The following is a 23,198-nucleotide window of genomic DNA, read 5'->3' on the forward strand; positions in this document are numbered from 1 at the left end:
TAATCGTCATTTAAACTTGTTTTTATGCAATATTTTGTTTGGAAAACAGTTTTCAAAATGGCGGCACTGACACCTGGCTGACACTTCACGTTTCGAAGTCTCGCACAAGTCTCGTGAAGATCGCGCGGATAAGCGACGCCTGCCGTGGACCAAACGAACTAAATTCAACATGGCTAAAAACCGAATAGGCTGATAAGTATAACATTTAATTGCAATTAGTTGCCAATACGAGTCATGATATAAGGTTACTAAAACCGAAAACGTAATTGAATAACACGTTAATTAAGAAATAAAGCAAGTTTAAAAATGACTTCAGTTCCCCTTTAAAGGAATACTCCAGGATTATTCCTTGTTTCGGCATAATTTTGTTTAGTGTAATCCCATAATTCTGTATATTATATGCAATATGCTCTTTCGTATTTCTTTACAGATGGCTCGAAACGCCAGTGCATCATACACCATGTGTTGCACTCGGATATATGCGACAGATGCGGGAGACTGAGATTAGATTTTAAAATGCTGGAGTATTCCTTTAAAGCACAATGCTTATATATTTAGTATTTACTGGAATGAGAGATGTTAAAATCATTCAGAGATAGACATCAGACCTGTGATGCAGCTGGTGCACTGATTCTTTAGTCGACCCCAGCACACTGCACACGAGGGATGGCATGCCTCACATTCTCCTTCATCTGAATGGCAGAAAAATGAGAAAATTAACACCACGCGTCTGTAAGTTGAAGTATATTGTTTGGAAAATCTGCGATCTGGAAAGTAACTGTTTAGATTCTTAAAGTTACCTGGACAGTTCTTGCTCTTGTCTGTTCTACTCTACTATATGACAAAGATCTCATCTCATCTCATTATCTCTAGCCGCTTTATCCTGTTCTACAGGGTCGCAGGCAAGCTGGAGCCTATCCCAGCTGACTACGGGCGAAAGGCGGGGTACACCCTGGACAAGTCGCCAGGTCATCACAGGGCTGACACATAGACACAGACAACCATTCACACTCACATTCACACCTACGGTCAATTTAGAGTCACCAGTTAACCTAACCTGCATGTCTTTGGACTGTGGGGGAAACCGGAGCACCCGGAGGAAACCCACGCGGACAACATGCAAACTCCGCACAGAAAGGCCCTCGCCGGCCATGGGGCTCGAACCCGGACCTTCTTGCTGTGAGGCAACAGCGCTAACCACTACACCACCGTGCCACCCATGACAAAGATCATTTTGACCATTTTTGCAACATTAGTTATCACTTCTAGCCCTTTAAAGCCCTGTAAGATAACACTGTATGTGGCTCACCGGTGAGGTACGTTTTATCAGGACACGTCTCTTGTTCCGCTTCACACTCTCCGTTCTCCATTACCAGACCTTCATGGCATCTAAGACACTCGTCCTTCTCTGGTCCAGTGCAGGTCTTGCAGCCTGTATAACACTCCTCACACTCCTGAGAGTCCTCGTCACCATAAAATCCGTCCGGACACTCACGCACACACTTTCCATCTGCAGGAAAAGACAAAGTAACCATGAACTTCAGCAATATCAACACAGCTCTGAAAAATAATTTAAAAGATTGGAAAAAGAGACACCGTCGTTCATTAGCTGTCTGAACTACGGTTTTTGATAATGAGAAATCCCATTTCCATACCATGATTTCGTGTGTGAGATGACAAACGCTAAGCAACCAACTGAACCATTCCCTGGCTTCATTCTCTCTCTCTTTTATATATATATATATATATATATATATATATATATATATATATATATATATATATATATATATATTAGTGCTGTCAAGCGATTAAAATATTTAATCGCGATTAATGTCGCGACTGTCATAGTTAACTCGCGATTAATCGCAATTTAATCGCACATTTTTGTCACATAAAAAACCATTGTAATTCTCTTATCAGCATAAAAAAGTGAATGGGCTTGCTTTATACCAATGTTTTTTTTTTATTGCAAAGCATAACACGTCTTGACACAGCCACTGCAAAGTGAAACCTAAGCCGAGCACCGGCGCGGGGCTAGCAAGAGAACCATGAGTGAAGTGATCTACTGCTTGAGAGAGATAGGTTACACAGTGACGGTAGGCTTGACTTGCTTGATTATAATATAAAGTACACTATTATATTAACTTTAAGTTGTTCGTTGATAAATATTGCATTGAATCTGATCTTTACTGTTTCAGCTCACTTAATACATTTTGTACTTTTACACTTTCTGCCTGTTGATGCGTCACGCTGTCCAATCAGAGGCGGCCAAATTTGCATATTACAGGAAGGATTTCTGGGATGGCATTGAGTTTACAGTTCAGAGGGATCTGGCTTCTTTAGACGCTGTCTTCTTATAAGTGAATAAATATTTAAAAAGAGCCAAATGAGCAAGTCTTTTGAACGGCTCTTTTCAAAGAACGGATCACAAAGATGTGGATCCCATCAAAGAGCCATAAATCCCATCTCTACTATCGCGCCCTGCCCGTGCTGGTTCTTTGGGGGGGAGGGCAAAGGACTCTGGCTGTGCGGGGTGTGGCATTACAGTCTAGCTGCGATCGGTTTTCTAAGCAAAGTCTCTCTTGCAAGTTCCTGGCAGTTTCAAAAGCTTATGAAAAACCTACATCATGTCACAGAGCGTTAATCTCGCGATAAAAAAAATTATCGCCGTTAAAATTGAGTCAAGTTAACGCGTTAATAACGCGACATTTTTGACAGCACTAATATATATATATATATATATATATCATCTCATCTCATTATCTCTAGCCGCTTTATCCTTCTACAGGGTCGCAGGCAAGCTGGAGCCTATCCCAGCTGACTACGGGCGAAAGGCGGGGTACACCCTGGACAAGTCGCCAGGTCATCACAGGGCTGACACATAGACACAGACAACCATTCACACCTACGGTCAATTTAGAGTCACCAGTTAACCTAACCTGCATGTCTTTGGACTGTGGGGGAAACCGGAGCACCCGGAGGAAACCCACGCGGACAACATGCAAACTCCGCACAGAAAGGCCCTCGCCGGCCCCGGGGCTCGAACCCAGGACCTTCTTGCTGTGAGGCAACAGCACTAACCACTACACCACCGTGCCGCGCATATATATATATATATATATATATACACAAGTGCATCTCAAAAAATTAGAATACCATGAAAAAGTTTGTTTTTTTCATAATTTAATTCAAAAAGGTAAACTTTCATATATTCTATATTCATTACATGTAAAGTGAAATATTTAAAACCTTTTTTGTTTTAATTTTGATGATTATGGCTTATAGCTCATGAAAATAAGAAATCCAGTATCTCAAATTATTAGAATATTCCCTAAGATCAATCAAAAAAAGGATTTACAATACAGAAATGTCCAATTTCTGAAAAGTATATTCATTTATACACTCAGTACTTGTTTGGGGCTCCTTTACCATGAATTACTGTAACAATGCGGTGTGGCATGGAGGTGATCAGTCTGTGGCACTGCTGAGGTGTTATTGAAGCCCAGGTTGCTTTGATAGTGGCCTTCAGCGTATCTGTATTTTTGGGTCGGGTGTTTCTCATCTTCCTCTTGACAATACCCCATAGATTCTCTATGGGGTTCAGGTCAGGCAAGTTGGCTGGTCAAACACAGTAATATCATGGTCTGCAAACCATTTGGTAGTAGTTTTGGCACTGTGGGTAGGTGCCAAGTCCTGCTGGAAAAGGAAATCGGCATCTCCAAAAAGCTCGTCAGCAGATGGAAGCATGAAGTGCTCTAAAATCTCCTGGTAGATGGCTGTGTTGACTTTGGACTTGATAAAATACAGTGGACCAACACCAGCAGATGACATGGCACCCCAAATCATCACAGACTGTGGAAACTTCACACTGGGCTTCAAACACCTTGGATTCTGTGCCTCTCCACTCTTCCTTCAGACTCTAGAACCGTGATTTCCAAATTAAATGCAAAATGTACTTTCATCTGAAAAGAGGACCTTGGACCACTGAGCAACAGTCCATTTCTTTCTCTCCTTAGCCCAGATAAGACACTTCTGACATTGTCTCTGGCTCAGGAATAGCTTGATATTAGGAATGCGAAAGTTGTATCCCCTTTCTTGAAGATGTCTGTTCGTGATGGGTCTTGATACACTGACACCAGCCTCAGTCCACTCCTTGTGAAGCTCCCCCAAGTTCTTGAATCAACTTTTCTTGACAATCCTCTCAAGACTGCAGCCATCCCTGTTGCCTGTGCACCTTTTCCAGCCATCCTTTTCAGCAATGACCTTTTGTGGCTTACCCTCCTTGTGGAGGGCATCAGTGATCATCTTCTGGACAACAGTCAAGTCAGCAGTCTTCCCCATGATTGTGGTTGTGTATACTGAACTAGACCGAGAGATACACTGTGCTCATACTGTTTTACTCAAACTCGAAATGAAATATTCTAATATTTTTAGATGCTTTTTTTTATGTTTTTGTACTGTATGCCATAATGATTAAAATTAAAATAGAAAAATGCTTGAAACATTTTAGTTTATGTGTAATGAATCTATAATATATAACATTTTCACTTTCTTAAATAACTGATGGAAAATATTGAACTTTTTCACAATATTCTAATTTTTTGAGATGCACTAGTGTGTATATATATATATATATATATATATATATATATATATATATATATATATATAAAACACACACACATATGAATGAATGAATGAATGAATGAATGGGTGTACACACATAATATGAATGAATGAGTGGGTGTGTCCAAACTTTTGACTTCTACAACCCCGATTCCAAAAAAGTTGGGACAAAGTACAAATTGTAAATAAAAACAGAATGCAATAATTTACAAATCTCAAAAACTGATATTGTATTCACAATAGAACATAGACAACATATCAAATGTCAAAAGTGAGACATTTTGAAATTTCATGCCAAATATTGGCTCATTTGAAATTTCATGACAGCAACACATCTCAAAAAAGTTGGGACAGGGGCAATAAGAGGCTGGAAAAGTTAAAGGTACAAAAAAGGAACAGCTGGAGGACCAAATTGCAACTCATTAGGTCAATTGGCAATAGGTCATTAACATGACTGGGTATAAAAAGAGCATCTTGGAGTGGCAGCGGCTCTCAGAAGTAAAGATGGGAAGAGGATCACCAATCCCCCTAATTCTGCGCCGACAAATAGTGGAGCAATATCAGAAAGGAGTTCGACAGTGTAAAATTGCAAAGAGTTTGAACATATCATCTACAGTGCATAATATCATCAAAAGATTCAGAGAATCTGGAAGAATCTCTGTGCGTAAGGGTCAAGGCCGGAAAACCACACTGGGTGCCCGTGATCTTCGGGCCCTTAGACGGCACTGCATCACATACAGGCATGCTTCTGTATTGGAAATCACAAAATGGGCTCAGGAATATTTCCAGAGAACATTATCTGTGAACACAATTCACCGTGCCATCCGCCGTTGCCAGCTAAAGCTCTATAGTTCAAAGAAGAAGCCGTATCTAAACATGATCCAGAAGCGCAGACATCTTCTCTGGGCCAAGGCTCATTTAAAATGGACTGTGGCAAAGTGGAAAACTGTTCTGTGGTCAGACGAATCAAAATTTGAAGTTCTTTATGGAAATCAGGGACGCCATGTCATTCGGACTAAAGAGGAGAAGGACGACCCGAGTTGTTATCAGCGCTCAGTTCAGAAGCCTGCATCTCTGATGGTATGGGGTTGCATTAGTGCGTGTGGCATGGGCAGCTTACACATCTGGAAAGACACCATCAATGCTGAAAGGTATATCCAGGTTCTAGAGCAACATATGCTCCCATACAGACGACGTCTCTTTCAGGGAAGACCTTGCATTTTCCAACATGACAATGCCAAACCACATACTGCATCAATTACAGCATCATGGCTGCGTAGAAGAAGGGTCCGGGTACTGAACTGGCCAGCCTGCAGTCCAGATCTTTCACCCATAGAAAACATTTGGTGCATCATAAAACGGAAGATACGACAAAAAAGACCTAAGACAGTTGAGCAACTAGAATCCTACATTAGACAAGAATGGGTTAACATTCCTATCCCTAAACTTGAGCAACTTGTCTCCTCAGCCCCCAGACGTTTACAGACTGTTGTAAAGAGAAAAGGGGATGTCTCACAGTGGTAAACATGGCCTTGTCCCAACTTTTTTGAGATGTGTTGTTGTCATGAAATTTAAAATCACCTAATTTTTCTCTTTAAATGATACATTTTCTCAGTTTAAACATTTGATATGTCATCTATGTTCTATTCTGAATAAAATATGGAATTTTGAAACTTCCACATCATTGCATTCCGTTTTTATTTACAATTTGTACTTTGTCCCAACTTTTTTGGAATCGGGGTTGTACTTAGTATATATGTTGCGTGAAGATAAAGATTATCTTCAAGTGGTGAATGTATATTCACAAGTGAGTGACGCAAATGAGTGAAAATATTTTCAACACAAGAAGATAAACTTCATATCTTCACACCACTGTATAATGTTCTTTATTTTATATGGACACATGCACAAAAAAAAAATCACAAGTTAATCAAAAGAACTTTAATTTTGAACCAGTTCATCATTTTGACAACGCGGATCATGGGAAAACCCTGGGAGTGACATCATCGGAGTGAAATATCAGGAATTATTATCCATACAGGACACTTTTTCCATGGAATAAAAACACGTGTTCTATTCCCTTCTAGCAGGTTCCATTCATTTGGTTCGACGGCATGCAATATTGTTAGCATATCACTTATCCTTTTTGTATTACGTCACTCTACCCAATGGAGAATGAGCGTTGAATATGGTTTACAATATTGCATGGTTGTCAAGACAACATGATGTCACACGTTGGAGATGTAAAACTTCCGTGCTAGCGAGTGACTAGGACAATGTGTAAACAAACACGTTTGCTTCGTTAAATACGGAAGATTTTGAGAGAATTTTGAAAGAGAAAGACGCGCTGAACACCTGAAAGGAATGTGTATGCATAATAATAATAATAATAATAATAATAATAATAATATTGGCTGGCTTTTTTCATGGTATATCAGATATATTCCATTCTTGTTCAATATCATGCTAGCTGAACGGAATATATCTGATATAGCACTCAACACCAGCCAATATTATTTAAATATGTCACTCAGATCCGTGATGTATTTCGTATGAAAAATACGAGTTTTTCAACATGGAAGATAAACTTCATACCTTCAAGCCAATGTTTGATTTTCTTATTATATTGACACATTCACAAATAAAAGTACCCAAATTTATCAAAACAATTCATCGATTTCCTCACGAGTGACATATAGAGATTTATGTCACGGTTTTGGTTCTCCATGTCCCGGATATAGCTTGTATGAAAAATACGAGTGGTGTATTTCCCAGTAAAACACTCGTGTCCATATAATATATATAGCTATATGTATATACACACACATGAGCTCATCACACTTCTGATAAACATTTCCTCATCTCTCCATGAAACTGATGTCTACCTACACCACTGCAACATAACATCTGTCTGATCTCTCAATAATAACCTGAGGCTTCTTATTAAAGAGTTAAATCCTCAGAGTTTGTGCACAACACCAGCTTTTACCAGACAGAAAGAAGTCCGCCTCACACCAGTGGCACTCGTCTTCATCACAGCTGACACAGTCACGTTCACAGGCCACACAGGTCATTGTTTCCTCCACGGAGTAGGTCTTAGCAGGACACAGCTTATAGCAGCCCTCCTCATACCTACACCACACACACACACAGATGCACAATGAACACTGGGGTGCCAGCTAATACAAACGCTCAGCTATTTCAGAAATAAACCATAACAAACCCTGCTATTATCAGAAAAGAATCAAAGACCGGGTATTGAAGCGAAGCTACTGTTTCCACTCTGACATTGATTATGATTTTATTCCTATAACAAAAAAAAGGGTTTTATGCCAATCATACTATAACAGTTTATCCGTTTATATTGTAGTTGCATTTACATAGATTCCTGTTATCACGAGTTATACCAGCTATAAACAATCATTCTCTTACCAACCTCTCATGAAGTTAATAAGAGAAGAAAAAAAAAAAACAAGACAGATTGTCATGTTACTGATATCTTATGAAGCCTCCAGCACTTCTCTCCTGAAGATGAAAAACTTAGAGGATATATTATCTCATCTCATCTCATCTCATTATCTCTAGCCACTTTATCCTTCTACAGGGTCATAGGCAAGCTGGAGCCTATCCCAGCTGACTACGGGCGAAAGGCGGGGTACACCCTGGACAAGTCGCCAGGTCATCACAGGGCTGACACATAGACACAGACAACCATTCACACTCACATTCACACCTACGGTCAATTTAGAGTCAGCAGTTAACCTAACCTGCATGTCTTTGGACTGTGGGGGAAACCGGAGCACCCGGAGGAAACCCACACGGACACGGGGAGAACATGCAAACTCCACACAGAAAGGCCCTCGCCGGCCACGGGGCTTGAACCCGGACCTTCTTGCTGTGAGGCGACAGCGCTAACCACTACACCACCGTGCCGCCCAGATATATTATTATTATTATAATTATTATTAATTTATTTATTAAAATCACTTTATTTCAGTGCTTGTGCACATATATTTGGGTATCTGGAGTCTAACACAGCGTTTCTCAACCTTTTTTCAGTCACGGCACCCTTCAGAAGTATCCAAATTCTCAAGGCACCCCCATACAAAATATACGCAGTCACGCTGACCATACGCTGATCCCGCCAGTGACGTTGTGACATGGGAAAGGGGGCCGTGAGACGAATTTTGATGATGCATGAAGCAGCGATGATCTGCATTAGTGTAACCAGGCCCGCCGACGGGGGGGGACAAACGGGTATGTTGTCCCGGGCCCAGGAATTGGGAGGGGGGGCCATAACTGGGCTCTCATGAAGTTGCGATTATTTTATTTCATTTCAAAATGTGTTGATTTGGGGGAGAAATGTGCTATATTTGCATTCAATAAATGATTTCTAGATCTTTTGCCTTTATTGTCTTTGAAAAAGGCGTCAAGAACCCCCTACCACCCCTAATGCAAAAATGGTTTGGTTAGACTCTTTGATTAAGGGGAAAAAAAGACATCGTTCGATCATAGCGCTTCGACAATCCGCGTGCGTGCCATTTGCCAACATGCACAAGTCAGGAGCACAGAAAAGAAAAGAGAAAAAGAGAGGAAGAAACCAAGAGACTCAGGGGCTCACTGCATAAATATTTTAAAAAAGATTCGGATGATGCAGCAGGTACTAGCAAAGGCAGTGGGGCAGCTGAGCCAGGTAAGACCAGTGTTGGGCACGTTACTTTCAAAAAGTAATTAGTTATAGTTACTAGTTACTTTTCCCAAAAAGTAACTGAGTTAGTAACGGAGTTACTTTGTCATAAAAGTAACTAATTACCAGGGAAAGTAATTATTCCGTTACATTTTGTTCCCCCTCAAAAAAAATCAAATTCAATTAGTGTAATCATAATAAAAGTGAATGTTAAATGTGTTTAATGACTGAAATGGACACTTAACAGAACCAATTAGTAATGTTATCTACACTATATTAATATTTTTGTGGGACAATGTGAGATAAGACATCTATCAAATGTAATATATTTTTGTAGTTATTAAAATTATGTTACTAATTACTGGCCACTGACGAGGACAAACGCTTTGTTCCTCGACATAATGTGCATTGCACGTAAACACTCTTGCCTTTTATTTCAAGTAATGAAAAGTAATGGCTGTATTTCCAGTGTGAAAGCGCAGTGTTGGGCTGACCGCTCGCCATCGCTGTGTCTTCCGATTGAAAGAGCGCGTAGTAGTGCAGTAGGCGTGACCTACCTACGTATGTTGTCCAAATCTACTCTGATTGGCTTACTGTGCCGTTGTCTCGTGTCTCCCCGCCCCACACTAAAGCAGAGTAAAGAAAGGCTGAATGAGCAGCGTGCCAGATGAGAACAGCTTAAACAGCTTGTTAGGGGGGGCCCATTCAGAGCATTTTGTCCCGGGCCCAGCCAAAGCTGTCAGCGGCCCTGAGTGTAACTATTGTTTTTTGGAATTTTAATTAATTTTATTTCAATGTTAGAATATATAATTTTTTGACGGCACCCCTAACGAAGCCAGACGGCACCAGTTGAGAAAGGCTGGTCTACCAAACCACAAACTCTGAAATAGAACACCATTTTGTGCTGCCCATTTCAGAAAACACGTGCTTCAACAAGCTGTTCAGATTTGTTTTCCCTTTCAATCTCACAAATGGAGCTCATCAGAATAACCCCGCCCCCTCATCTGAATATCTCTACTCATAGCTTGAGAACTGCCTTTGAGAAAGAATACTCATGAGAAAAGTGCTATTTTATTGGCTGATGGAAAAGAGGGTGGGGTGAGCAGTGGCTCATTATCATTTAAAGGAACAGGCCATTCCTCAACTCAACCATTTTGAACAGGGCTGTTTAGACAGGGTGAGAAGGAGCTGTGGTTTCATGCTTCCGGTATTTTGAATGAAACATATCACAGATATTTCATTAAGACCTCAGGGAACTGTGTCAACTTGTGGAAAAGGGGTATAATATCATCCAATATGTCACCTTTAAAGTTACAGCTTTACCACTTACTATGCGCTGACACTGGAGACTCCTTCCAAGGATGGTGAATAAAAATCTCCTTACTTCACGATGTTTAACAGTTGTTCCACAAAATCGAGTTGTACATGAGCTGATAACTGACGGGGCACGTAGCACCGAGTTGGCTATAAACCATGTACGACAAGATTGAGTGAAATAACTTTTATTCTAGCCACAGTCACTGGATTTTGAGAAATGGAGCATTTTTATTTTTTGCAAATTTGATAAATAAAAACTTTATACAAAATGTCTGACAATCATTTCCTCTTAGAATGTAAACTTCTTCTTCTTTTGGCTGCTCCCGATTAGGGGTCGCCACAGCGGATCTTTCGTCTCCATTGCTCCCTGTCTCCCACATCCTTCTCTACCACACCTGCCACTTTCATGTCCTCTCTTGCCACATCCATGTATCTCCTCTTTGGCCTTCCTCGTTCCTAGTAGAGTGGCCAGTCAGAGCGCACAATTGCTCATATCCAGTGAATGTGGAGAGAATAATAATAATTACTAACTTTTTGAAAAGCTGGTTATGTGTAAGTTGCTACTAAAGAAGCGATGTACAGTATATCAACACTATGAATCCCAATGAGATGCTCTTACTTGTAATAGCCATCAGAGCAGGATAGGCAGTGTTTAGGATTATCTGTAACAAGCAAGAACAGTCAGTCAGTGAACGAGAAATAAACAGGAATAATAATAAATAATAATAATAATAATAATAACAACGACAACAACAACAAGACCGTCAATGACGGCGTAGCTCACTCCGGCCCCGTCTAGTCCAGAAGGAACAATCTAAAGTGGGCCGCCTTGCACAATAAATGTTGCAAGCTATACTATATACAAGCTATATACAGAAGTGATATCCACCCTAAGAATACCGACTTATTTGCCAGAAAGAATCCAAAATGGCGAGGAATTGACGAAGGAGAAGCGATTTTTGTTGAACTGCTCATTAAGGCTTAATTAGTCCATAACTTCATTAAAAATTGTAATGAAGCAAATCTGGGTAGAAGTTATATCCACCCTAGGTACCCCTACCTTCATGCCAGAAAGAATCAAAATCGGTGAAGAATTGAGGGAGAAGTGATTTGCGTGGAAACTACTTGTTAGGGATTGATTAATTACTCCATATCTTCATTATTAATAGCAATGATGCAAATTTGGGTAGAAGCCATATGCACCCCAGGCAGACCTACCTTCCTGCCAAAAATAATAAAAATTGGTGATGAATTGAGAGAGAATAAGAGATTTTCATGAAATGTGGACGACGCTGGATGATGGACAACACATGATGGCATAAACTCATCACCTGTTGGCCGGATGAGCTAATAATAATAAGGACCAGAATTCAGAACTCACAGAGCACACATTTCTTGCATCCTTCTTCACAGGCCATGCAGTCATCATACTCTGGGTCCTCGACCTCACCTACACACACACACACACACACACACACACACACACACACACACACTATAAAATGCTAATAACCTAATAGTTATAAAAATACGCAAAGTAATCAGACTGACCCTCTCCACACTCGAGGGACATGCACGTTCCTTGGCTGAGGTAATAGGAACTGTTGCACTTTAGGCAGTGTGTGGCAGAGGAGCAAAGACTGCAGTGCTCTGGACACGGTTCACACGTCTTCACTGTAGTGTGGAAATGAGCTGCAGGACATGTGGTCACACACTCCCCGTCGTACAGGTACCGATCCTGTCCAAACCTGTCTATAAGTTTCAACAACATGCACTTTTAGCAGCAGTTCAGGGATGGTCCATTTTCAGTGATTCTCCAAATTGTACATTGGAAGAGATCCTGACACAGACAGGGCTGTGTAGGTTGTATCGGGCTAGTGGAGCTCGGAAAATGGTCAGATTATAGATAGATAAATTTGAAGCCATAAATGACCAATGAAAAATAAAAAACACACAGAAAACCTTTTTTTTCGTCCATTTTCCAGTCATAGCTGCTCACCTTTGTCACAGCTGGTGCAGTCAAAAGGACCAGCATCCACACATTGAGCACAGGTGTGATCACACACATGGCACTCTCCGCTGGAAGGGTATTTACCCTCCGAGCAGCGCACCACACACTGGCCCTCATCCAACAAGCTGAGACAAAACAAGAGCAGAAACAACCAGGTTTACATTTACTTTATTCTACATATATACAGCATATACATAGGGTGACCAGACATCCCGGTTTTACCGGGACAGTCCCGATTTGGGGTTGTGTGTCCCGAGTCCCGACAAAAGTCTGTCGGGACACGGGTATGTCCCAGTTTTCGCCACTCGCGACGTTTGCGACTGAGCAGCGTGGGAATCATTAGCGGAGAAATGTCTGCATTTACTCTTTTGATGACTTGACAGGAATCACAAACTTTCCTGGTTACTGCCCCCTGGCCCTGTGGCATGGGTGTTTATTTAGCCACATTATTCCAGACAACAGAACGTGTTGCCATGCAACAATAAAATAAACATTAACTGGCGCGAATGTTCTTTGTCTAGCAGCAGTAATGCCGCAGCAATTATGCCGAAAAGAAAATGTACCTTTTCCAAAGATTTACAGGACACCTACCCCTTCCTCCGAGAGGTGCAGAACAATGCGCACGAAGCCTACTGCACACACTGTAAGTGTTTTGTTCTTGTACTGAGTTGGGTAGCCTATGCTGCAAATGCTGTGCGCTCCTGTGGGGGCTTTCCTCGGGCTGCTGCCCCTCTCCTCCTTTACTGCTGTTTTGTTTGAGTGTATATTTACGGAAGCTGCGAGAGGCCCTTCATATAATCTTTTTTATTCACCTTGTTATCCCGAGATAACAACATAATTAATTCAGGATCTCGAGAAAACAACACAACTAATTCGAGATCTCGAGAAAACAAAACCGTTATTCCGAGATCTCGAGAAAACAAAACAATTATTCCGTGATCTCGAGAAAACAAAGCAATTATTTCATGATCTCAGCTGGATCACTGTATCTCCGTCGGTAGAGACGAAGCCGGGCCAGTCTTCTGCAGAGGTGCCGCGGACTAATTTTGAAATTATCCCTTATTAAAAGACTTAATGCAATCTCTCCCTGTGTCAACCCCTGATCAAAATATTGCCTTATTAGGTGATCGATTATTCCAGACATTCTAATGACCAAAGTTGCGTCTATACAGAATGAGAAATAGCCCCAAAGTCAGCATATCACAAGTCTCTTGGCGCACCTGAATGAACCATTTCTCAGCTGTTTACTCGAGATCATGAAATAATTGTTTTGTTTTCTCGAGATCTCGAATTAGCTGTGTTGTTTTCTCGAGATCCTGAATTAATTATGTCGTTATCTCGAAATAACAAGGTGAATAAAAAAAGGATTATATGAAGGGCCTCTCTCGGCTTCCGTAGTATATATTCTCAAATCACTTGTCTCTTTTTTGTTTCTGTTTAACATACCATTCTGACAGTTTGGCCACATTGCTGTGTTGAACAGCTGGTTGCACCTTCCATTAAAGTGTTCACTTTTGTACACATCTTCTTGCTTTATTCATTCAGTTGTGGGGAATGGTTAGTAAGGTTGATTCTGACCTAGGCTATGTTGAGGTTACATATCTACTTTTTAAGTTCATGCTATAGTGCATACAATTTTAGAGATATAGCCTACATGTGCATATGCATTCTTCTTGGTGTTCTCACAAAGAGGTGAAATAAATCAGTTTAAATTTGGCCTATGGACATAGCCTGGCCTATTCTCAGCCATTACAAAATCTGTTGTCTGACCATAATTTAACTGATCTGTATACCACTATGCTACTAGATAACAAAATGCCTGTTTGTTTTATTTCATGTAAGATGTTGATAAAGGGCGGCACGGTGGTGCAGTGGTTAGCGCTGTCGCCTCACAGCAAGAAGGTCCGGGTTCGAGCCCCGTGGCCGGCGAGGGCCTTTCTGTGCGGAGTTTGCATGTTCTCCCCGTGTCCGCGTGGGTTTCCTCCGGGTGCTCCGGTTTCCCCCACAGTCCAAAGACATGCAGGTTAGGTTAACTGGTGACTCTAAATTGAGCGTAGGTGTGAATGTGAGTGTGAATGGTTGTCTGTGTCTATGTGTCAGCCCGGTGATGACCTGGCGACTTGTCCAGGGTGTACCCCGCCTTTCGCCCGTAGTCAGCTGGGATAGGCTCCAGCTCGCCTGCGACCCTGTAGAACAGGATAAAGCGGCTACAGATAATGAGATATGTTGATAAATGTGAGCTTCAACAAAATGATAAGAGCACCTCTCTGAGTGTCACGTTTACGTAAAAAAAAAGGTGTGCATGCACGAGCATGGTCGCGTGCAAAAGTGTCCCGGTTTCAGACTAGGGAAATCTGGTCACCCTATATATACACAGTACTGTGCAAAAGTCTTAGGCACCCTATTTTTTTTTCTTTCACACAAACTTTTAAAAAAAAAACTAGATTTCTATTTTATGACTTCTACATTATCAAGTCAATGAGTCAAAAACGTTTTAGAGTCCAAACGTTCCTTCATTTTCCAGCACAAAATTAAATGTGACAGAAAAAAAAAAAGTTTGTATCTGAGCAGCATTTTACATAAGAGCGCACTTTTTAGATTGAAAAAGAAAACATAATGAAGGCTGCTGGGTTTTGGTGCAAAATGAAGAAGCGAGTGTGACAGTCAAAGTGTCCAGAAGAACTGGGGCTGGTTCTGGAAGATGCTCAGTAAAACCTACAGCTCACTTCCTTATCAAACTGCACTCATTGTACCCGAGACTACCATTTTATTTTTAAAGCAAAGGGTCGTCTCACACCAAATACTGACTTTGTTTCATTTATTATGGCTTACTGCTTCCTGTTTATAGAATTTTTTTTAATGCTGAAACATTTCATTTCACTACTTTTAAGCCATTTTTGGTCTCCAGCATTTCTTTACATGTGCCTAAGACTTTTGCACAGTACTGTGTATTGAATTTGAAAATTCTAAAAATAAAACTCTCTATATATGTATGTATATACTATACATGGATATGATTAAACAGCATCACAGATCATAGCTGTAGGAATCTGATGCACGTTGTAAACATAGTGTCAGTTTCCCAGCAAAGAAAAACAACATTCATGGGAGAAGGATACACCTAAAGTCAGAATGCTGGAAACAAACCCTCACCGGGGGGACGCGCACCAAACGCAGTCATCATTCTTTGGCCCTTTGCACTTAAGACAAGTGCTGTCGCATGCGTGGCAATTCCCATGGTCATCCTGGTACTCACCTGGGACCAGGACACACACACACACACACACACACACACACACACACACACACACACACACACACACACACACACACATCAGAGGGGAACCACATGAGGTTCTTCTAGTTCTTCAGAGAATTACTGTTCTGAAAACATTAAAATCGAGTTATCCAGTGAGATTTTTTTGTTTGTTGTCTCCAGACTGAGAAGAGTTTAGAGCTGGCTCACTCCTTGGTTAGGGTTTCATTGCCGGGACAGAAGGCCATGGCAGTGTACCGTATGTTTATGTAGTGACAGATGAATTAACCAATCAGATTTTGATTTATAGTGGGCGGGACCAAAAATGTATCACCCTTAGCTTTCTTGAAGGCCAATGTGAGCTTAACTGTGAGTCGGCGCTGTCAGTGCAGCAGTGAAGTCACCTTCCAGCCGGTGTAGTGTTCATCAGTAGTGTTAGCGAATGCTAATAAAGCAGTCAAGCCAGTGCTATCTATCGAGAGCAAGTAGCACAGGCTAACGGCCGAGAAACTAAGATTTCCATCTCCAGACTCTTCTTACACGCTCCACGCTTGCTACAGGATTTTTTCACTCAGACTTAAGTATTCATTTCCCTGTGTAATTTACTGTTACCTTTAAAATCAAGATCAACAACGACACACAACAGAGCGACCTGGCAGCCTGCCGCTAATCCCTTGCAAAATCCTTTGCCCTGTTGATTTTTATTTTTATTTTTTTGATGTGTCTGGTTAAGTTTTGACTGAGCTCAAGTCCCAGCTCTAATAGTAATGCTTCGCCACTGATAAATACACCCAGTGATGATCAAACCTTTGCAAAAATAACATTTGTTAATTTAAAATGACAGACTCACCATCAGCACAGTTATGAGTCAGCAGGCACATGCCATCCTGCAGCATGAGTCCTTCCACACACTCGCTGCAGTTCCTTTTGCCAGGCCCTGTACAGGCTAGACAGCTCACATCACACCTGTGTCGAGCAACACACATCAGCACACATCGCTACATACAGCAGATCATAGTTTGGTAGTGTGGATAACAATGAGAAACTCAAGAAAGAGTATAGGATAAATAAATAAATGAATGAAATGAAGAAAAGTACTTTTGAGGCAATAAGGAGAGCTGTAGAAGCAGAAAGTAAACATAACATAAGCAGACTATTAATTAACTATTAATAACCAAGAAATGACTTTAAACACACTAACAGTGATCGAGATCTCATACTCGGCCAGAAAGACAGTCACACACACACACATACACACACACACCTCTTGCAATAGACCTGAGTTTGTCCTGTGATGTCAGAAGGGGTTTGTGTGGGATAAAATCCCTGACTGCAGGAGGACACACACTTCCATTCTTCCATCACATACCCATCAGCACAGCGGGTGCACGACTCGAAACCTGCAGCTGAAAATAAACACACACACACACACACACACTTCTGAAACTAGCTGGTTGATGTATACTACTACTACTAATAATAATAATAATGGCGGCACGGTGGTGTAGTGGTTAGTGCTGTCGCCTCACAGCAAGAAGGTCCGGGTTCGAGCCCCGTGGCCGGCGAGGGCCTTTCTGTGCGGAGTTTGCATGTTCTCCCCGTGTCCGCGTGGGTTTCCTCCGGGTGCTCCGGTTTCCCCCACAGTCCAAAGACATGCAGGTTAGGTTAACTGGTGACTCTAAATTGACCGTAGGTGTGAATGTGAGTGTGAATGGTTGTCTGTGTCTATGTGTCAGCCCTGTGATGACCTGGCGACTTGTCCAGGGTGTACCCCGCCTTTCGCCCGTAGTCAGCTGGGATAGGCTCCAGCTTGCCTGCGACCCTGTAGAACAGGATAAAGCGGCTACAGATAATGAGATGAGATGATAATAATAATAATTACATTTTATGTCACGGTTTCCTCCATCATGTCATGGATTTCATGGCAACAAACAACATTTACTTGACTTTGTTTCAGTTTCTGTTCTAGTCCTGTCAGTCATGTGTTTGTTATCTGTCTATGTTCACCTGTTCTGTGTTTAGTTCAGATATCTTTGTCTCATTGCGAAGTCTTTCCATGCATTTATAGAACACCCATACATCCACCAGCTGTTTTATTAGTGTGCTTGCTCAAGCACACAACAGCCGAAGGCCGAAGGCTGCTGTGCGCTTGCCAAAGGCAAGCACACTATTGTTCTTCTTAAGTTTACTTATTCTGCCTTATCCCGACACGTTTTTTGGATCCACTACTCCTCCTAGGGTGTTCGAGATAGAGACACCGTTCCAACTCTGAGACGTCTGGCCCGAAGTGATGTAGTGTGCTTGTATACAGCTTTTGGATCAATGCGCCCGTTCTCTTGTTCTTGTTTTTCTTTTGGTTTTTTCCCTTAGAGAATGAATAGGGCTCATGAATCAAATCGTCCTACTCGGACACGCTCCATCGCAGATGTACCAAACCTCATGTGATACTTCAGGCCAACTCCCCCGACACATACATGCAATCGGTTCTGACCCGCACTCATATTTCCTTTCTTTTTGCTCATCCCTTTTTCCTCCATAGGCTTGCATTGATTTTTGGCCCCATTGAAAATGAATGGTGTTTCAGGAGAAAAACTTTCACTCTCCATCAATTTTTTTAACCAAGTGACCAAACTTCAAGAAACTTCACTCGATGCCTCAGGCCAAGTCCCCGCACAGATCCATCCCCTCATCTGAGACCTGCACTCGTCTTTTCCTTGGTTTTCACACATCTCTTTTTACCTCCATAGGCTTCCATTGATTTTTGGCCCCATTCAAATGAATGGAGTTTTGCTCAGTAACACTTCACCACACGTCCACCGAACTTCATACGGCACCTCAGGCCAAATCACCATCTCACACGTGATATCGGTTCTGACCCGCACTCATCTTTGTCTTGCCTTTCATCCCTCCATTTTTTTCTCCATTTTGCCGCTAATCAGTGGAAGCTTGACTGAGTCATTCCTCCCTTCCCCCATAGGTGATGATGCATTTGGCAAGGATCTGCTCATTTGAGACTTTGACAGCAAATCAACCTCAACTCAATGGCCACTTTATTAGGAATACTTACACGCACACACGATAGCAATTAGCATATAAGCATTCACGTGTTACCATGCTAGCTGTTAGCATGTTACCCATTACGATATCATGCCTGCTGTTAGCTCGCGAGTTGTTAGCATGTTCACCATTAGCATGTTATGAGAGCTGTTAACATGTTAGGATTAGCATGGTAGCATGCAGAGTTCGCATGCTTGCTGTTAGCGAGTTCGCCTGAACATGTTAGCATGCTAACTGTTAGCATGTCACCCTCAGCGTGTTAGCATGCTAAAAGTTAACATACTAGCCATTAGCATGTTAGCTGTTAGCATGATAGCTGTCAGCATATTAGCCTTAAAGCAGGGGTGTCCAAACTGATCCATAAAGGGCCGTGTGGCTGCAGGTTTTCATTCCAGCCTTGCAGCAGCACACCTGATTTGGCTTATTCAATCAACTGACACACCCACCCTTTAATCAAGGGTGGGTGTGGCTGCAAGTATTTGACTGTGTGAAGACAGTTCAGTTGATTGAATGAGCCAAGTCAGGTGTGCTGCTGCATGGCTGGAATGAAAACCTGCAGCCACACGGCCCTTTATGGATCAGTTTGGAAAGTGTTAGAATTTTAACAAATAGCATGTTAATCATTAGCATGTTAGAATGCTAACTGTTAGCATGTTATCTATTAGCATGTTATCTATTAGCATGTTAACATGCTAGCTTTTAGCATGTCAGTATGCTGTTAGCATGTTAGTATGCTAACTGTTAGCATGCTAGTTGTTAGCATGTTGGCATGCTAGTTTTTAGCATGCTAGCAGTTCTGCTACAGCTCAGCAAGCACACTTTGCATTTTCTCTGAGGAAATGCAGTCTAGTTTTATGCCGTTCTCTAATCAGCCAATCGCTTGACAGCAGCACGATGCATCAAATCATGCAGATACAAATCAAGAGCTTCAGTTAATCTTCACAATGTTCAAACATCAGAACAGGAAAACATTATGATGTCAAAGTGTGACTCTCTTTCACTGTGGCATGGGTGTTGGTTTGAGCCAGATGGAGTATGAAGGTTTGAGTATTTCAGAAACTGCTGATCTCCTGGGGTTTTCACACACAACAGTCTGTAGAGTTTACACAGAATGGTGCGAAAAAAAACAACCAAAAAACATCGAGTGAGCATTGACAGTTCTGTGGGTGGAAAAAACAAACGCCTTGTTGATAAGAGAAGGCAGAAGAAAATGGACAGATTCGAGGTGTTTCGGGCTGCTAGGAAGGATATAGTAACTCATAGTAACTCTTTACAACTGTGGTGAGTAGAAAAGCATCTCAGCATGCAACAGCAGAAAACCACATTGGGTTCCACGCCTGTAAAGAACAGGGATCTTAGAATCAAGAACAAGTTCCTATTAAAGTGGCCAGTGAGTGTATGTATTAAGTACCTATTGTATATCCGAGCTTCATTTTCATGTCTTCAGTGTTTTGATTTATTTGATTTGCTCCAGTAAATCAGTTTACACACACACACACACACACACACACACACACACACACACACACACACACACGTCCTGTCTCAGTACACGCCGTCCTTTATGTTTTAAGCACCATAAATACCGTTCGTAGCTCAAAGATCTTTGTGAAGTGAAGATAAATAAAATAGTTGTACAATTGAATTAAGGGGCAAAGCAGAATTTTGGAAACACAGAGGTTTTATACTTCTGATTTGATAAAAAAAAAAGACTCGTACTGCAGTTTTACCTTAAATGCAATACTAAATATTAGTCTCTCTGCTTTGTCCTGATTGAGTTGTAGAAAGCTGTAGAAATTTCTTACACACCCTAGATGAGTCTGTCAACACTGTGGACATTCAGAAGGAATGAAAATATTTCAGTGTATTGTCAGTATAGCTGTGGAGGTGAAACGGATTTCTTTCCTGATATTAGATAAAGGTACAGTATCAAGTAAAGCTAGAACAGCAGTGGTCCTACAATGGACCCTTGTGGAACTCCATAGCTAGCACCACAGCTATTTTAAAGGGATATCTAATGTTAAAAGTGTATCTATTAAGGCGATAATACCGATAACTATAACTACAACTATAAATAAATCGATCCCCTGTAGTTTATGTGGTTGGTGCTCACACCAGATCGATAACGATACCTGTAGCCCAGGCCTGGGTTTATCCGTAGCAGTGAGATTGCTTCTGGAGCCATTTTTCCAGGCCTGGACCTGATCCGATAAAACATCTGACCAATCAGGTAATTGTGACGTTGTCTGAGCATGTGCTATTTTCCCCAGGCATCTCTGTACATCCTTGTTGTGTCATGAGGTCACAGAATACAGGTTCACGGAAAATAAAAATGCAGGTAAGATATTTTAATTATGAACTTCAGCAGTACCACCCACAGAGGTAGCAGTAGGGGACTGGTGCAATGTGGATTGGGTGGCAGTCGAAGGCAGGGGCCTCGACGACCTGATCCCCGGACACAGCGGCTGGCTGTTGGGACATGGAATGTCACTTCGCTGGGGGGGAAAGAGCCTGAGCTTGTGCGGGAGGTTGAGAGGTACCGGCTAGAGATAGTCGGGCTCACCTCCACGCACAGCTTGGGCTCTGGAACCCAGCTCCTCGAGAGGGGCTGGACTCTCCACTTCTCTGGAGTCGCCCGTGGTGAGCGGCGGCGGGCTGGTGTGGGCTTGCTTATAGCTCCCCAGCTCAGCCGCCATGTGTTGGAGTTTACCCCAGTGAACGAGAGGGTCGCCTCGCTGCGCCTTCAGATTGGGGAGAGGGCTCTTGCTGTTGTTTGTGCCTATGGCCCAAATAGCAGTATAGAGTATCCGGCCTTCTTGGAGTCCCTGGGAGTGGTACTGAGGAGTGCTCAGACTGGGGACTCCATTGTGTTACTGGGGGACTTCAATGCTCACGTGGGAGATGACAGTGACACCTGGAGGGGCGTGGTTGGGAGGAACGGCCTCCCCGATCTGAACCCGAGTGGTGTTTTGTTATTGGACTTCTGTGCTAGTCACGGTTTGTCCATAACGAACACCATGTTCGAGCATAGGGGTGTCCATAAGTGCACGTGGCACCAGGACACCTTAGGTCGGAGGTCGATGATCAACTTTGTAGTCGTTTCATCTGATCTCCGGCCCTATGTCTTGGACACTCGGGTGAAGAGAGGGGCTGAGCTGTCAACTGATCACCACCTGGTGGTGAGTTGGATCCGCTGGCGGAGGAGGAAGCTGGACAGACCTGGCAGGCCCAAACGTATGGTGAGGGTCTGCTGGGAACGTCTGGCCGAGCACTCTGTCGGGGAGGTCTTCAACTCCCACCTCCGGGAGAGCTTTTCCCAGCTTCCGAGGGAGGCGGGGGACATTGAGTCTGAGTGGACCATGTTCTCTACCTCCATTGTGGACGCAGCTGTTCAGAGCTGTGGCCGCAAGGTCTCCGGTGCCTGTCGTGGCGGCAATCCCCGAACCCGGTGGTGGACACCAGAAGTAAGGGATGCCGTCAAGCTGAAGAAGGAGTCCTATCGGGCCATGTTAACCTCCAGGACTCCCGAGGCAGCTGACGGGTATCGGCAGGCCAGGCGTGCTGCAGCTCGGGCAGTTGCGGAGGCAAAAACTCGGAACTGGGAGGAGTTCGGGGAGGCCATGGAGAAGGACTATCGGTCGGCCTCGAAGAAATTCTGGCAAACCGTCCGGCGCCTCAGGAGGGGGAAGCAGTACTCTGCCAACACTGTTTACAGTGCGGGTGGGGAGCTGTTGACCTCGACTGGGGACATTGTCGGGCGGTGGAAGGAATACTTTGAGGATCTCCTCAATCCCACCGTCATGTCTTCCACTGAGGAGACTGAGGCTGATGACTCAGAGGTGGACTCGTCCATTACCCAAGCCGAAGTCACTGAGGTGGTTTGCAAGCTCCTCGGTGGCAAGGCACCGGGGGTGGATGAGATCCGCCCTGAGTATCTCAAGTCTCTGGATGTTGTGGGGCTGTCTTGGTTGACACGCCTCTGCAACATCGCGTGGCGGTCAGGGACAGTGCCTCTGGAGTGGCAGACTGGGGTGGTGGTCCCTCTTTTTAAGAAAGGGGACCGGAGAGTGTGCCCCAATTATAGGGGAATCACACTTCTCAGCCTCCCAGGGAAGGTTTACTCCAGGGTACTGGAGAGGAGAATTCGACCAATAGTCGAACCTTGGATCCAGGAGGAACAATGCGGTTTTCGTCCTGGTCGCAGAACACTGGACCAGCTCTATACCCTTCATAGGGTGCTC

At 42.8% G+C, this 23,198-nt stretch overlaps 1 protein-coding gene across 1 annotated transcript in view; it reads right to left on the bottom strand.

The window, feature by feature from the left end:
• pcsk5a (proprotein convertase subtilisin/kexin type 5a) overlaps window positions 1-23,198 on the bottom strand; it is a 68,540-nt gene that overhangs the window by 23,430 nt on the left and 21,912 nt on the right. The window contains exons 19-28 of the mRNA XM_060912603.1: window positions 17,165-17,306; window positions 16,751-16,866; window positions 15,798-15,900; window positions 12,633-12,769; window positions 12,185-12,385; window positions 12,015-12,083; window positions 11,253-11,295; window positions 7,619-7,761; window positions 1,310-1,510; window positions 609-692 (exon numbers count right to left, since the gene is read on the bottom strand). Coding sequence (XP_060768586.1) covers window positions 609-692; window positions 1,310-1,510; window positions 7,619-7,761; window positions 11,253-11,295; window positions 12,015-12,083; window positions 12,185-12,385; window positions 12,633-12,769; window positions 15,798-15,900; window positions 16,751-16,866; window positions 17,165-17,306 — 1,239 coding nt within the window. The remainder of the gene's footprint in view (window positions 1-608; window positions 693-1,309; window positions 1,511-7,618; window positions 7,762-11,252; window positions 11,296-12,014; window positions 12,084-12,184; window positions 12,386-12,632; window positions 12,770-15,797; window positions 15,901-16,750; window positions 16,867-17,164; window positions 17,307-23,198) is intronic.

Source organism: Neoarius graeffei, chromosome 28 (genome assembly GCF_027579695.1).
Source record: "Neoarius graeffei isolate fNeoGra1 chromosome 28, fNeoGra1.pri, whole genome shotgun sequence".
NCBI lineage: Eukaryota > Metazoa > Chordata > Actinopteri > Siluriformes > Ariidae > Neoarius > Neoarius graeffei.